At 38.2% G+C, this 16440-nt stretch overlaps 1 protein-coding gene across 5 annotated transcripts in view; it reads right to left on the bottom strand.

Moving 5' to 3' along the window:
* The window catches only part of LOC140494680 (BTB/POZ domain-containing protein 2-like), a 49269-nt gene that overhangs the window by 9877 nt on the left and 22952 nt on the right, over window positions 1–16440 (bottom strand). For all 5 annotated transcript variants that reach the window (XM_072594142.1, XM_072594143.1, XM_072594144.1 and 2 more), the window contains 5 exons: window positions 12326–12431; window positions 9176–9373; window positions 5179–5371; window positions 3536–3623; window positions 1252–1398 (listed from right to left, as the gene is read on the bottom strand). In XM_072594142.1, the coding sequence (XP_072450243.1) occupies window positions 1252–1398; window positions 3536–3623; window positions 5179–5371; window positions 9176–9373; window positions 12326–12431 (732 nt within the window). The remainder of the gene's footprint in view (window positions 1–1251; window positions 1399–3535; window positions 3624–5178; window positions 5372–9175; window positions 9374–12325; window positions 12432–16440) is intronic.

Below are 16440 nucleotides of genomic sequence, written 5' to 3'. Positions count from 1 at the left end.
TCCCTGACCTATCACCTTCATCTCCTCCCCGACTTACCCATTGTACTCTATGCTACTTTCTCCCCACCCCACCCTCCTCTAGCTTATCTCTCCACGCTTCAGGCTCACTGCCTTTATTCCTGATGAAGGGCTTTTGCTCGAAGTGTCGATTTTGAAGCTACCTGGATGCTGCCTGAACTGCTGTGCTCTTCCAGCACCACTAATCCAGAATCTAACTCGATAGGTTTGTTGATAGAGTTCTGATTGGAATGTCATGCTTCTAGGAATTCTCCTATTGTAACAATGTAACAAACACTACATTGGACAAACAGGCAGAAAACTCGCCATCAGGATACATGAACATCAACTAGCCACAAAAAGACGTGACCCTCTCTCACTAGTATCCACACACTGCTTCGACTGGGACAACACACCCATCCTAGGACAAGCCAAACCAAGACACACATGAGAATTCCTAGAAACATGGCATTCCAACTGGAACTCAACAAACCCATCGAGTTAGACCTTATCTACACCTCCTGAGAAAAGGAACCGGAAGTGACTTCACCGCCGGAAATAAAAATCACCAACCTAAAGAAACCCAAACAAACATTTAAATAGAAAGCAGGAATTTTCAGCATTTCTTCACTTAAGGCCCACTGAGGATGTTACCTAGTAAGGTAATGAAATGTCTGGAAATGAACCTTCCAGCTTAGCGAGCAAACCTACATCCAAAAATTCTGAAAGTACATCTTTAAGGAAAAAAAAGGTACAGAACAGCTACCAGATCATACAATCTAAAAAGAAAGAAATGTCATCAGCAATCACTTGCTGACAAATATGATTGCCTACCCAGGACATTTCATATCAGTGAAAGAGAAATGTATGTACGTTTTAAAATAAAAAGATAAATAGAAAGAGAGACAAGAGCGACAGAAAGGAAAGATATCTGGGAATAATTTAAACATCTTAAAACTTTGATAATGCTTGGATGAAAATGAAACACTATTTTTGACATACAAGTGATGCTACACCAAAATTAAGTTACAGTAAAATAAGTTTAATGTTAAGAATATAAGTTATGTTCATTGGCCACACTTTGCCTGAATTTCCACTGTGTTATTGCCAGTAGCTAGTAGACCAATGAACATTCACAGACATGAATTTCAACAACTTAAAGCCAATTTTGAAAGAGATGATGCACCACTGACTTGCAGGAATTAACACAATGCAAGTGCTAATTTTTAAAAACAAACATGTTTCTTGCTATACCTTTAATGTAGCGCATGCAGTATAGTTAACATTGGGTAAAATCTCCACTGGTTCCTTGAACATAACCCTGAAAGTGTTGGATGATCCATCACAGCTGAAACCAGTGTCATTCTGTCCCAGAATCGTATTACTATCAGTATGTATAATCTAAAGAAGAATCAAACATTATAAACGCCATCAGTAAAGAATATCTGTAAATTTAGAACTCATTATGAACAAAGCTATCACTGTATGAATGCAGGCTAAACTTACACAACGTAAATTCTTTGTAGTCAAATGCAAATTAAATTAACATCAGCATCATAGAATGTTAATTGTAAATATTTACAGATAAGTTGCAAAACCAAAAATTTACTAGTAATTGACATTAGAAAGCATTCCAAAGCATCCAAACTACTTGCAATGTATGTATGAAAAGGCAGACAGCTGTACCTTATACAGAAAGTAACTTTTCACTAATCTCAGTAAAAGGAAGATACATTTGCTATATAACACTACAGCTTTTAGCCAAGCTTATTCTGAGTGTACCCCAGGCCTGTGAACAGTATAATATATATATATATATATATTAAAAAAAAGAGGTATTACATCATTGGAACTTCATTGAGAGGAGTTTATAAATAATCACAAAGCCATCCTGAAGTGGGTATAATCTCCAACTAATCCACCTGAGCATCACCAAAGAACTGCAAAGTCCAAGAAGAGAGTCTATCACCTGCTCAAGGCACCCAAAAGGGATAGGTAATAACAATCTTTACCACCTCCACATTTCACAACAATTTAGGATTTTTAAAAAATAGCACTTGTGTACAAGTGTGTTTGAGATAGTCTGATGATCGACGAGAATTTTATTTTCGTAGATATTTAATTTTAGAAATTTAGAAATAATTTGAAGCTAAATGAAAGAGCAAAAGTTTGTTTTTTTTCAAAAAGGTTTAAAATATTCATGATGCAAATTAGCTGTCCCTACCCAGTTAATTCCATTTACTGTTACACTCCGACTTCCTCCTATAGTAGGAGGTACGGAAACAGACCCTTTAGTCCAACTCACCATGCCAACCAGATATTCTAAATTAATCTAGTTCCATTTGCCAGCAATTGGCCCAAATCCCTATAAACCCATCATCTAGATACCTTTTAAAATGTCTAACTATACCAGCTTCCACCACTTCCTCTGGCAGTTCATTCCACACACGCACCACCCACTGGGCGAAAAAGTTGCCCCTTGGGTCCCTTTATATCTCTCCCCTCTCACCCTAAACCTATGCCCTCTAGTTCTGGACTCACCCAACCCAGCCCACAGCTCAGGCCCTTGTCATGACATGGGGCTGCTTCAGGCACAGCCAACCCCATTTTCACCTGTTGCCTCATGTTCAGCTTTTCTTTCTCCCTCCCTCACCAATGTCCAACCCTTTAGTTCCCTGACTGCTGTGCTCTCTTTCTGGGGCTCCATCTCCACCTACTGCAGGAAGAGTGAGGAGGAGGTGGTGCCGGTGTTGGACTGGGGTGGACAAAGTTAAAAATCACACAACACCAGGTTACATTGGGAGTACAAGTACAAGCTTCCAAATAAACCTGTTGGACTACATACTGTCCTCACCCACTATCTGCAGCATATAGACCTCTATTAGTTCTGATGAAGGGTAATCGAATCTCAAACATTACCACTGCTTTAACTCCACAGATGCTACCAAAACTGTCGAACTTCTCCAGTGATATCCCCCTCTGTCCACACACACTTTTCTTACCATATTTCCTTCATAATTCTAAAATCATCTAGTAATGTTAATTGCTGATTATCACAATTTATTTTGGCACAAAGTGACTTGCGTTAGCATTAGGAATAATTAGGGTATCAGTGTCACCTGTGGCTCAGTTTGTGACATATTCAACTCCGAATCAGGCAGCTGTTGGCTAAGCTCCAACTCCAGAACATTTAATCCAAACTATCAGTGCATTACTGAGACACTACATAGCCATCCTTTGGTTCAACTGCTAAACAGAAGCTGCATTTGCCCTTTTAAAAGATGAGCATAAGATTCCAATACCTTATGCCCTACCTTCTTCACAGCATTCTGATTCGTATTTATCCCTCAATCACCACAAATAGATTACAATGTTATATTCATGTTCAAGACCCTTCAATGATCAAGCGAACGGTCAATATTTCCTATATTATACCAATAGCTACACTTGGGAAAAAAAAAGCTCAATTGGTTGTTAAGTGTTCTAGAACAGGACTTTCTATTCCTGAACAATGCTATAGAAATTGGATTTATTTTACCTGTATATTTACTTGATAGTCTGTGGGTCCATGTATTGATCCATACAAGCCAAACCCAACCACAAATATCCTTCTATTCACAGTAAACCTGTGGAATTAAAAAACAAAAAGATCATATTAGAACAGTTTAAATCCATGTCATCTTCCAATCAGAAGAAAACTGACCAGTAAATTTATATTGTAGGGAACATAATTCAACTGCTATTACTACACAATATTCCTCGTATGATTGCCTAAAATCATACTGATGCTAAACTGCAGCTCTCAGTACATTCTATCTGGATGACAGTCCCTTTGACCTGATGCTACTTTTTGAAACTACACCTGAACTTCAGCTGTAGAGTTTCTTTTCAACTGGTGAAAATCTACTAGATATTTAAAAACCCAAATAGTTGTGGAAAGGCAATTAGTGGATTTGGGACCTAAACTGACCAATGAGATAGCAGATCTTCCCACACTTCAAAAGTGTGAAGAGGTTTCACAATGATAAATGAATATTGAACAAATATCTTGTTTTGGCTTAGTTTAGCAAGTAACAGAAGAATTAGGCTTAAGATACCCTAAATTTCAGGTTATTCAGGGATATGTAGGTTAGGTGCAACAGGAGAAAGTGAGCACTGCAGATGCTGGAGATTAGAGGAGAGAGTATGGTGCTAGAAAAGCACAGCAGGTCATACAGCATCCGATGAGCATGAGCATGTTTCAGGCATAAGCCTTTCCTCAGGAAATCAGTAGTCAGGGATAAGTATAGGGTAGGAGAATGTGTTTGGATGGGTTACTCTTTGGAAGGTCGGTGTGGACTGGATAGGACAAATGGCCTGCTTCCACATCATAGGGGCTCTTAATAGAGAAACAACTTTGGATACCCTTTTTTAAAAATCGGATAGTGACTTGCAAATTTAGTTTAAACAATAAGAACACAACTGCATCGGAATCATGCAACACACAAGGTGGCCAATTCTGATCTTTGAAATAGCTAATAAATTAATCGTTGCTTCCTAACCCTAAAAGTTTTCAAGTATATATCATATTTGAAAGCTATTAAATCAGTTCCTGGTTAGTGCTTAAGGTAGCATTCCAGATTGCAACACGTTGCTATATATCCCAAGAAAGTATCTTATATTACTAATTAAGTAGGAACACATTTCCAAGCTTAGGTAAAGATGTCTAAAAATTGACTTTAGATCAAGGTCTGGCTTCTGAAAACACTGCCTTTTCCACAAATTCCCTCACATTTTGTTCCCTTCTGTTGTTGTTCAAGTGCTGCTGATAGATACTTATTTATTGCACATGTAGTCCTTCACTGAAGTCTAGACACCATTAGCAATTTATTTGAACTTGCTATGGGGGGGGGGGGTGGAAATGGTTTGCAGAGTAGTGACATGAAAAGTGGAACTTACAGTCAACCTTCTATTAGGGGAATCATTGGGTAACAAGCTGAAACAGGAATCCTGGATGATTAATAGATCTACAGCAGACGCAAGGACTTTTGTACACTACCTCAGTTTAGGTGTCCAATTCTCACAAATAAAAAGGAAGATCAAATAAAAATGGGGCATCCAGAGTCCATAAATCTCAGCATCAAATTATTAATTCCTGTCACCAATGAACCTTGGAGATTTACCCGAATAGAAATCCCTTACCTTATTCGATCGCTTGTACCACTGTAGCCCCAACGGCTTTCCACTTGTTGGAAACGATTGATGCTACACTCTTTGCCTCTCAGACAACATCGAGGTCTGTCTATAAACTCTACTCTAGGCTTCGGGTTGACTGTAAAATGTAGAAAAAGACTAACGACCTCTCGGTCTGTTAGAATTCCTGACTGTGCAGGTCCTGTGGGAGGTAAAACATTTTATTTTATTCGGATTTTAGAAATTAGTTATCACGAAAACTAAATTTTCCATTTGTCTGACAAATAAAGAAACTAAGCCATAGTGGTGGTAGGGAGTGGGCAATTGGTTTCAGTTGCCCTATGCTCAGGAGAGAAAACCACACACAAAAAAAAATTGATATTTAGTGGGCCCCTCTGAAAAATGCAAGTGGAAACCATGTGATGACCAGATCTCTCAAACAAGGATCAAGAGTAGGAGACCCCACCCTTTTAGGCTGCTCTTCCTTTCAAGGAGATCATTACTGAATTGATTTTAACCTGAACCCATCTCAGGTGACAGTATCAGATGATGAGCCAGGACTCTGGTTGATTCTGAGCCAGGACCCGACAGTCTATGTCCAGCGTCGGAGGTGGTGCAGGACCCAGTGTGACTATCTTTAGCACGGAAGCATTAGAAGTGCTGTTGCTGGTGACAACAGAAAAAGGAGCACACTGCCAGGACCCTGGGGACAATATTGGACAGCTGTGACTGAATAAGCAAATGGTAAAGTCTATCGATGGAATAGTATTGTCCATACCTTTGAGCCAGGAGACCTGGGTTCACATCCCACCTGATTTATGGATGTGTAAATAACTTCTCCGAATAGGTCGACTAAAAAAAAAATCTATTCCATTCCCCTTGCGATAAGCAACATGCCATTTGTTTTCCTAATCACTTGCTGCACCTGGAAATGAGCTTTGGGACATTCACATGCCACGATACCCAGATTCTCTAACTCAAAAGTTAACATCTCTTTCTGTAAAAAGAAATGGTGCTATGCTTTCTAAGTTCATATTTTCCCATTTTATGCCCAATCTGTCAAATGTTTGCCCACTCATTCCCTGTCGAGCCTCATTTTATCCCCACCACAACATACTCTCCAAATTAACTTTATGCCATCAGTAAATTTAAGAATCATACATTTGGTCCCTTCATCCAAGTCATTAACAGATCATAAACAATTGGGGTCCCAACGGTGATTCTATGCCACTCTACTAATAACTATTTATTTATCTGAAAATGAACCATTAACTCTGTTAGCTAAATCCTTTATGTTAAAATGTTATCCCAAACCATAGTCTCATTTTCTTTGTGTGGAGTAACCTTTGCTGTTGCACCTCAAATGCCTTTTGGAAACCCAAGTACACCACATCTACAGGTTTCCCATTATCCACATTACTTATTACTTCTTCGTGCCCTCCAGTCCCAATTCCATAGCTACCACTCAAACACCATGGGCAGATATCAATGGCCACATGGAAGTGGAAAAAAAGATGTATATGTACAGTCAGTTCTGATAAATGTTCTCGTAAGAGAACATTTTCTGATTCAGTGAGGGGATGTACCTACTAGAGAAGGTGCAAACCTTGACCTACTCTTGGGGAAAAATGGTAGAGCGGGTGACTGAGGTGTCAGCAAGGGAGCACTTTGGGGCCAGCGACCATAATTCTTTAAAATAGCTTTAAAATAGTGATGGAAAGGACAGACTAGATATAAAAGTTGAAGTTCTAAATTGGAGGAAGGCCAATTTTGATGGTATTAGGCAAGAACTTTCAAAAGATGATTGGGGGCAGATGTTCATAGGTAAAAGGACAGCTGGAAAATGGGATGCTTCAGAAATGAAAAATGAGAGTCCAGAAACAGTATATTCCTGTTAGGGTGAAAGGAAAGGCTGGTTAGTGTAGGGAATGCTGGATAACCAAACCCTCAATTTATTTAGTGAAGAAAAGGATAGAATAGATCAAGTGAATCCTTAGAAGAGTATAAAGCCAGTAGGAATATACTGGGGAGAGGGGTGGGGGAAATCAGGAGGGCTAAAAGGGGATATGAAATAGCTTTGGCAAATAGAGTGAAGGAGAATCCAAAGGGTTATTACAAATACATTAACAATAAAAAAAAAGGGCAACTAGGGAGAGAATCTCCTCAAAGATCAGCAGGACGGCTTTTGTGTGGAGCCGCAGGAGATGGGGGAAGATACTAAATGAATATTTTGCATCAGTGTTTACTGTGGAAAAGGACATTGACGATATAAAAATGTAGGGAAATAGATGGTGACATTTTGAAAAATGCCCATAGGAGGAGGAAGTGCTGGATGTTTTGAAACGCATAAAGGTGGATAAATCCCCAAGACCTGATCAAGAGTAACCCAGAATTCAGTGGGAAGCTAGAAAAGTGATTGCTGGCCCCTTTGCTGAGATAGTCACAGATGAGGTGCCAGAAGACTGGAGGTTGGATAATGTGGTGCCACTGTTTAAGAAAGGTGGCAAGGACAAGTCAGGGAACTATAGACCGGTGAGCCTGACAGTGGTGGACAAGTTATTGGAGGGCATCCTGAGGGACAGGATGCACATATATTTGGAAAGGTAAGGACTAATTAGAGATAGTCAACATGGCTTTTGTGTGTGGGAAGTCATGTCTCACAAACTTTGTTACTACTTCAAAAAGTCAATCAAGAGGATTGAGAAGGGCAGAGCAGTGGATGTGATCTGACTTCAGTAAGGCATTCCACAAGGTTTCCCATAGGAGACTGGTTAGCAAGGTTCAAGCTCATGGAATATAAGAGAGAACTAACCATTTGGATACAGAACAGGCTCGAAGGTAGAAGACAGAGGGTGGTGGTGGAGGGTTAGTTTTCAGACTGGAGACCTGTGACCAGTAGAGTGCCATAAGGATCAGTGCTGGGTCTACTACTTTGTCATTTATAAAAATGACTTGGATGTGACATAGGAGGTATATGACACCAAAATTGGAGGTGTAATGGATAGCAAAGAAGGTTATCTCAGATTACAACGGGATCTTGACCAGATGGACCAATGGGCTGAGAAGTGGCAGATGGAGTTTAATTCAGATAAATGCGAGGTGCTGCATTTTGGGAAAGCAAATCTTAGCAGGACTTATACACTTAATGGTAAGGTCCTAGGGAGTGTTGCTGAACAAAGACCTTGGAGTGCAGGTTCATAGCTCCTTGAAAGTGAAGTCACAGGTAGATAGGATAGTGAAGGCGGCGTTTGGTATGCTTTCTTTTATTGGTCAGAGTATTGAGTATAGGAGTTGAGAGGTCATGTTGCGGCTGTACAGGACACTGTTGGATAATTGCGTGCAAATCTGGTCTCCTTTCTATCTGAAAGATGTTGTAAAACTTGAAAAGGGTTCAGAAAAGATTTATAAGGATGCTGCCAGGCATGTATGATTTAAGCTAGAGGAAGAGGTTGACTAGGCTGGGGCTGTTTTCCCTGGAGCATTGGTGGCTGAGAGGGTGACCTTATAGAGGTTTAAGATCATGAGGGGCATAGATACGATAAATAGACAAAGTTTTTTCCCTGGGTTGGGGAAGTCTGGAACTAGAGGGCATAGGTTTAGGATGAGAGAGGGGAAAGAGAAAAAAAAAAGACCCAAGGTGTCAACGTCTTCTGCACAGAGGGTGGTACGTATATAGAATGAGCTGCCAGAGGAAGTGGTGGAAGCTTGAACAATTACAACATTTAAAAGGCATTTGGATGGGTTTGGAGGGATATGGGCTGGGTGCTGGCAGGTGGGACTAGATTTCAGTTGGGATATCTAGTCAGCTTGGACAAATTGGACTGAAGGGTCCATTTCCATGCTGTACATAATGCCTAGATGTACATAACACTGACATCTGAAGCACTGACTACTAAATTAAAACATACTACACAAGTTCAACAGTTTCATGAAGAGAACTGGACTACATAAAGTCTTAGAAATTCATTTATACTTTCAAGTAATAAATCATGCCATAGTCAGTTACCTGCTGCAAACTCCTCAATGGTCATTAGAGGAAAACGAATCAGTGACAATGCTTTTCCTAACACTTTACGTTTGTTTTCAGGAGTAAGTTGAAGCTGCTGTCGTTGGCATTCTGCTTCTGCCCAGCGAACCACAGCATTAAATAACCGAATTTCTCGAATTCCAAGAGTGTCACGTTCTAGCACTGCCATCAGCGTATCTGAGAGACAAATGTTGAAGTCAGCAACTTGGAAGCCTCCAGATGAGACTTTTTCTTAGTAACAAATACACCACTCCAAAAAAGTATCCAAAGATCCTTAATCTCTGTCCCATATGCCAATACATAGAATACTTATAGTGCAACTCCAGTTCAGAAACCAAAATGTCCAAGACCAGAACTTTGATGAGAATAAGTTCAAAATGTTAGAGAGCTCCAAGTGCCAAAAGCAGAGTAACAACACTACGACATATTGATGAAAATCCATCTGGATAATGTTAAAAATCACATCAGGTTTAGTCCAACAGGTTTAATTGCAAGCACAAGCAACCACCTGAAGGAGTGGTGCTCCAAAAGCTAGTGCTTCCAATTAAACCTGTTGGACTATAACCTGGTGTTGGGTGATTTTTAAACTGTGTACACACCACTATTTAGTTTTCACCATCTGTTGAATTCTCTTTTTGAAACTCTATTGTAATTTATATTGTTAAACATCCAGTGACATAAACAAAGTTTAAAAGAACAATAAGAAATTTTGGGAACTGAGTCTGCAACTGACAAGTATGTGAGCACATTGTAAATCAATGCACAGATAATCAGATTGTAGATGTATTTTTATTCTTTCAAAAGAAGTCCTATTTTACATAAATTTAGATTGTAAGCAGGCTTTTGTCATAAACAAGTGGCTTTCAGAACCTTATATGACAATCAGTCAGAAGATTTGGATTGGTGTGGTACGAGAGGAAATTTGCAAGCAAGATGACATAGGTGCAGTATTTAAGATGGAATTGAAAGGTTGTTGGAGGAAGATATACTCAGGAATTTGTAAAGCATTTGAAGATATTGGTGAGGGGAAAGAAAGGTATTTGGATTGCACCAAATTTCAGTTCAGGAAAAGTAGCACATGCCTGAATGGCTACAAAGGCTGTAAAATTCGTTATCAATATGCAGTTCCATTCTGTGTTATACAGGTCAATCATTGAATATTAATTCTTGAGTAAGGAAAATATGACATTATATACCTACTATATGATTTGGTACTAGCATTTTGCATTATGCTAAAAACCAAATAGAAGGACTAAATATGGGATAAAATATTAGAAAGTGTTAGGATCCATTATACTACAGAAATCCAAGTCCAGGCTACTATGCAATCAGAAACTTAAGACAAAATTTACATCTAACTATTAATCAGGCATATTACACTACATTTTAAAAAAACATCTGGAGTAATTACGAACAGTTAACAGGATTTTTAGGAACTCGTTATGGTAGTAAAACATGTACAAAACAGCCAAGACAACCTGAAAGAAAATTACTGTCTCCAGGATTCCTCTTGTCTAGATAGTAGCAGCTACATCATTGAATGCACTAAATAGTTAATAAAGGAGAGAAAAATTCAAATCTCTTGTGGAAACAGTTAAATTTGGTGGTTGGGCCATTGCATGGTAAGTGAGGAATAATCCTGAGGGGACCACAAGATATTCCAGGTTTGACTGGGATTAAAATTTGGTATAATCGCATATACAGAGGAAACGCGATTATCTGAATTTCACATTATCTGGCAAGATCACAAGGTCCTGATGCTTGGTTAAACTATGTTATCTGGCATTCGATCATCCTGAACTTGATTTAACGAATGAAATACACCCCGCCTGTGTCCTTCCGATAATAGAGGTTCCACTGTACATTGATTTTTCTTTTAAATGGAATTTGGATTTGACTGACTATAAATAAAAATACTTAAGACTTGATATAAGTTGCCAAGACAGTCTTGAAATATGAAGTAGGACAGGAGAGTATCTGCTGTTTCGAAAGAACCCTTCCATCTCTGGGAGTCTTATTCATAAGAACATTGTTTACTGCTGATTAATTATAACCAGTGCATGTAAAAACTGGTTTGATGGTCTTGAGCGAGAGAGAGAGAGAGAGAGAGAGAGAGAGAGAGAGAGAGAGAGAGAGAGAGAGAGAGAGAGAGAGAGAGAGAGAAAACATCAGATCTAGGAAATTCAAACTAACTTATCTCTCTACTCAGGGAAATATGGAGTTGTTGGTGTTTCCACACTGAACTGCTTAGACATTGTATGTATCAAAAGGTTTTGACAAACACAAGATATTTGGTTTCTCAGATCAGACTTTTCTAATTAAGGCAAAAGTTTTGCCAAAGAAAATTTGGAGCCAACTAAAGATGTAGGTGCACAATTTCTGGTTGAGAAGATATCTCATACATAGTTTACATCTTGAGAATGAAGGTTATGCCAGTCATGTCATTTAGGGAGGGGAGGTGTTGGCCTAGTGGCATTATCACTAGAATACTAATCCAGAGATTCTGTTAATGTTCTAGGGACTTCTGTTCCAATCCTACCATGGCACATATTGGAATTTTATCTGAAATAAATGTGGAATTAGCAGTCTAGTGATGATCATGAAATCATTGCCAATTACTGGGGAAACAAAGCCCCCATCAGGTTCACTAATGTCCTTTAGGGAAAGAAACTACCATCTTGACCTGGTCTAGCCTGCATATGACTCCAGACCCATAGCAATATACTTGGCTCTTAACTGCCCTCTATGCAATTAGGGATTGGCAATAAATACTGCCCGAGCCAGTGACATCAAAAACCTTTGAATAAACAAAAGGTTGTTTGCTTTTTATTTTACATTTTTGTCCTAAGCTGCATAATTCTAAATTTGGAATATCATTTAAATCAGAATACTTATAATTAATAATTCATTTTGAAATTAATATTTTCAATCATGAAAGATTTTAAAAAGTGGCATAAGAATCACAACATCCATTTTGAATTAGAAGTAGAATTAACAAATGAAAAAAATCTAAAAAAACAATTTTTCCCATTTCCTATCACTTCTCAAAAATATTTCTTCATTGCATACCTAAAAACTGAAGTGGTTTAAAAAAGGCTAAAAACTCATCTGCTTTAGTCATAAACTTACCTAAATCAATATCTGTAAAACCTTCTGCATTGATTGCATCTGAAGTGTTTTTATCAATATTTTCCAGACATAAGCTGGCAAGCTGTGGTTCATCAAAGAGTCTTGCCTGAGGAACAAACAGGTGCATTAGACTTGCACTATATATACACAAGCATATATTTTCCTCCTGCAAATAAACAGTCCAAAAAAAGTGACTAAACATTTTATAGGCATCAAAATTTGCAATTTTTTAGCACTGGAAGACATACTAAGCCAGACTTTCGGGACTACAGCAGCTTTTTATTTAAAATAGAAACTCATTTCAAGTAATAAATTTTCTTTTACTTTAAGTAGTTATTCAATTTCGTGTTTAAGTACAGTGCAAGTAGTCATGGAGTAAAAATAAACTGATTAAGACCATTAAAGCTGATAAGTAGATTTCCTCCATTAAGAAGTTTTCGCTTTCAATTTCCTAAATTTGTTAGCATTTATTTTAAGCTGGATGGAAATACATATTAAGAACATATTTCTAGAAAAAGTCTAATCTTGAACCAGATTTTAGTTTAAGGAAAAGCAAAGGAAACACAAAAAGCTATTTACATCAACTAAAAAGCAAAATAGAAAAAGATTTCAGAAAATTCTGGAAGCAATGAAAGAAAAAACTTGTCTGCTATGCAATGATTCAGAGAACAAAGACGACCTAATAATTGAAAGATACTTAAGGACAGTTGCAAAGGACTTACTGAGTATGGTAGGAATAAATGCATTCTTGAAACTTATCCTCCATGATGAAAATTTAAACATCAAGAAAACCAGTGATATCCTACTCATTGAATTTAGTATTTTAGATCAAATCAAGGAATTAAAATACAAAGAGCAACTCAGATGTACAGTATCCAGACATCCCTCAAGGGGACTTGACATGTACCCATAATTTTAGTAGTTTACTGCATTCTAGGACAGTCATAAACTGAAAACAGGCTAACATAATGCACATCTTTAAAAAGGGACAAGATGGACATTGGTAAGTATAGATTACAGTGCTGATAAAGCTCACTGACCAGAGACATTAATTCTGTTTCTCTCCACAGATGCTACCTGACCCATTGAATATTTACAGCATTTCCTGATTTTGCTAAATACTACTTCGTCCTTCCACAATTGGAAAACTGTTACACTTTGGTATCTTCATATTGTGGGTAAGCTGGCTTTGGAGAGAATGTACAGGAGGGCCAATAAACTAATTCTCAGTATAAGTCAGTTTAAAAAAGTTATCAAGGTATGCCAAAGCATTTGGGAGTCAACATTTTAAGGAAGTATAAACTCAGGTTGATTTAAAAGAAAACAGGAGTTTGAACCACCTCCTCAATTCAGTAAAAATCACAGCTGATCTTAAACTTTAACACCACTTTCTTACTAAATCTCAATATCCTTCAAATTTCTTTGGGTTCTATCTCAATCTTGAATATACTTAATGACTGAGAAACCAGATAGGCAGACAAACCCAAGGAGTGGTTGGAGGATTTGAGCTATAGGGAGAGGCTGAACAGGCTGGGCCTGTTTTCTCTGGAGTGTAGGAGGTGGAGGGGTGACCTTATAGAGGTTTACAAAATTATGAGGGGCATGGATAGGGTAAATAGGCCAAGTCTTTTCCCTGGGGTCAGGGAGTCCAGAATTAGGGGGCATAGGTTTAGGGTAAGAGGGGAAAGATATAAAAGAGACTTAAGGGGCAACTTTTTCACAGAGGTTGATACAGGTTTGAAATGAGCTGCCAGAGGAAGTGGTGGAGGCTGGTACAATTGTAACATTGAAGAGGCATTTGGATGGGTATATGAATAGGAAGGGTTTGGAGGGAAATGGGCCAGGTGCTGGCAGGTGGGACTAGATTGGGTTGGGATAACTGGTCGGCATGGACCAAAGGGTCTGTTTCTATGCTGTACATCTCTATGACTATGAGTGGCAATACAATGAGGGAAAACAGTTTTCCTCATCTCAGGGCAAGATGTATGCCAAATTTCCCTAGTTTTAAGTTTTGTGGGAAGGGGCCAAAAAAAACTGCCCCTCTGCCTCGAACCAGTGCAATCTTATCAAAATCTTATGCTGCAATGAAATCGCCTCTCATTCTTCCAAACTCCACACAAAACAGAGCCAGCCGATGCTCCAATTCCAAAAAAAAAATCAATTAAGTGGATCCTCAGTGCATCTGCTCCAAGCACTTTATTCCTTAGCTACAGCAACAAAACAGTACACAGCATTCCAGGTGTGGCCTTACCAAAACCACAGGTTATGTCAGCTTATAAAGAAAATACACTATGCTCCAATTGGAAGTTTTTTTCTCCTCTGTCAATTAAATAGATTGAGGGACAAAATCTTAGATGGTGCAAGGTTAGATCTGAGCAAAATGTGGAGATCCTGTTCTCAAGGAATAGTGAATTTCTGGAATTGTGGGTCATCCTGCATGATGGCAATTTGCTAAACTCCTTCAAGCCAATCATTTTTTGATTGAGGCAGCCGAAGTAATCTACTATAATGAACCAAAAAGGTATCACCTAGAAGGTCCCCTCCACAAATTAACCAATTATTAAATGTAGTTTTATTTTTAAAAACTTTCTCCCAGGAGATATGCTGTCAGTGGTGTTGGATGGAGAGTATATAGTAATAATCAAGGCATCACAATCAAAATGAGACATTTTGCTCATATATGATTATTAAAAGAATAAAGATCTGCATTAATAAAGTTTTAAAATAGATACTAACATAAGTTCAAGTTTAACCAAAAAGATATACAACCATTATGGCCACTTTCTGTCACCATGACATGACTATTGATCAATTGACTATTGACAGAAAATACTTTTGTTCAATTAAGGCATGAATGAGTTACAGCTTGGGGGAATCCCACTTCAAATTCCTGGTTCTTATTTGGTTTGGAAAAGTTTTAATGCATATGCTCTTGGAGCAGTATCGCCAAAAGGTAATGCATTCCTTTCTTGTAAAGAGAAAAAGAAGAGGTAAACAGCCAAGTGAATAGAATAAAATCACTCGCAACTTCATTTTCTTCAGATGACAGGTTGAATTCACAATACAATTTCATTGACACAGCAAACAACCCTGCAGTGCCTCATCCAGTTTCGCTATCTTCTGATGGTCAGTATGCTGACAAGCTATTCAAATCATAGGCATATGATATTCTAGTCCATTCCCATTCTCAGCATCCAACACAATAAAATGTTCAGAGAGGCCAAAAACTAATAACAATGTTCTCACTGGTCCTAATTCAGAATAAACTGGATTGGAATTTTTCTTTGGAGCAGGATTCCAGTTTTCTCTTTTTCTTGTGATATTGTCCAACGTCTTTTCAGTGAAGTACATCTTGCATTTTAGGCAACATAATCAAAAGAGAAGATATTAGGTTTTTAGAGTGAAGAGACTTCCTGACGTCCACTTGAACAAGATCATGCATCGCCTCCTCAAAATCTGAATTAAATAGATAATTATAAACAACTATTTCACAAAGACTGATGGCAAACATATAGGTTAATTAACAGCCAGCCAGTCGAAGCCTCCTGTTGACTTAATATTAACTATAATTTTGCATCTCAAGTAGTACCGGAAAGATGCCAGGCCATGAATTCATCAGTTGAAAATAATAAGCCTGGCACATAACATGAATTCTGATAGCCAGAAGATCAAGGAAGCCAATACAATTTAATAATTTGAGTAGGTCCCACCACTGCTCTAAAGGCAGAAGTCTGGTACCTACAAGAATCCTGGGTTTAGAGGAGCAACAGATATTAACTGGAAGCCAGATAGCTAAATGATGATTTAGATATCAGGAATTCACTGCACATCTGTAAAATCGGGTTGCAGAGAGTTGGAGGTTTTTCTGTTCCAACAGGTGGATTTAACCACTAGATACAATTTTGAACGCGGTCATGCTGAGATATAAATAACAGCAAACCTTTCTGAATACTCATCACACTGCTCAAATATACATTAACTTAAAAGATTTTTCATCTCTAATTTATTCCATTCTTCAATTTGAAATGGAGTCACTTAGGAACTAGATGCCTGACAATATTCTGCACTTTTGCTCACTGACCATTTAAACTAGTTCATTAACAAGACCTAAACAG

This window comes from Chiloscyllium punctatum, chromosome 24 (genome assembly GCF_047496795.1).
Source record: "Chiloscyllium punctatum isolate Juve2018m chromosome 24, sChiPun1.3, whole genome shotgun sequence".
Classification (NCBI taxonomy): Eukaryota; Metazoa; Chordata; class Chondrichthyes; order Orectolobiformes; family Hemiscylliidae; genus Chiloscyllium; species Chiloscyllium punctatum.
The sequence above is the reverse complement of the archived record's forward strand: the minus strand, read 5'-3'. Positions and strand labels throughout refer to the sequence as shown.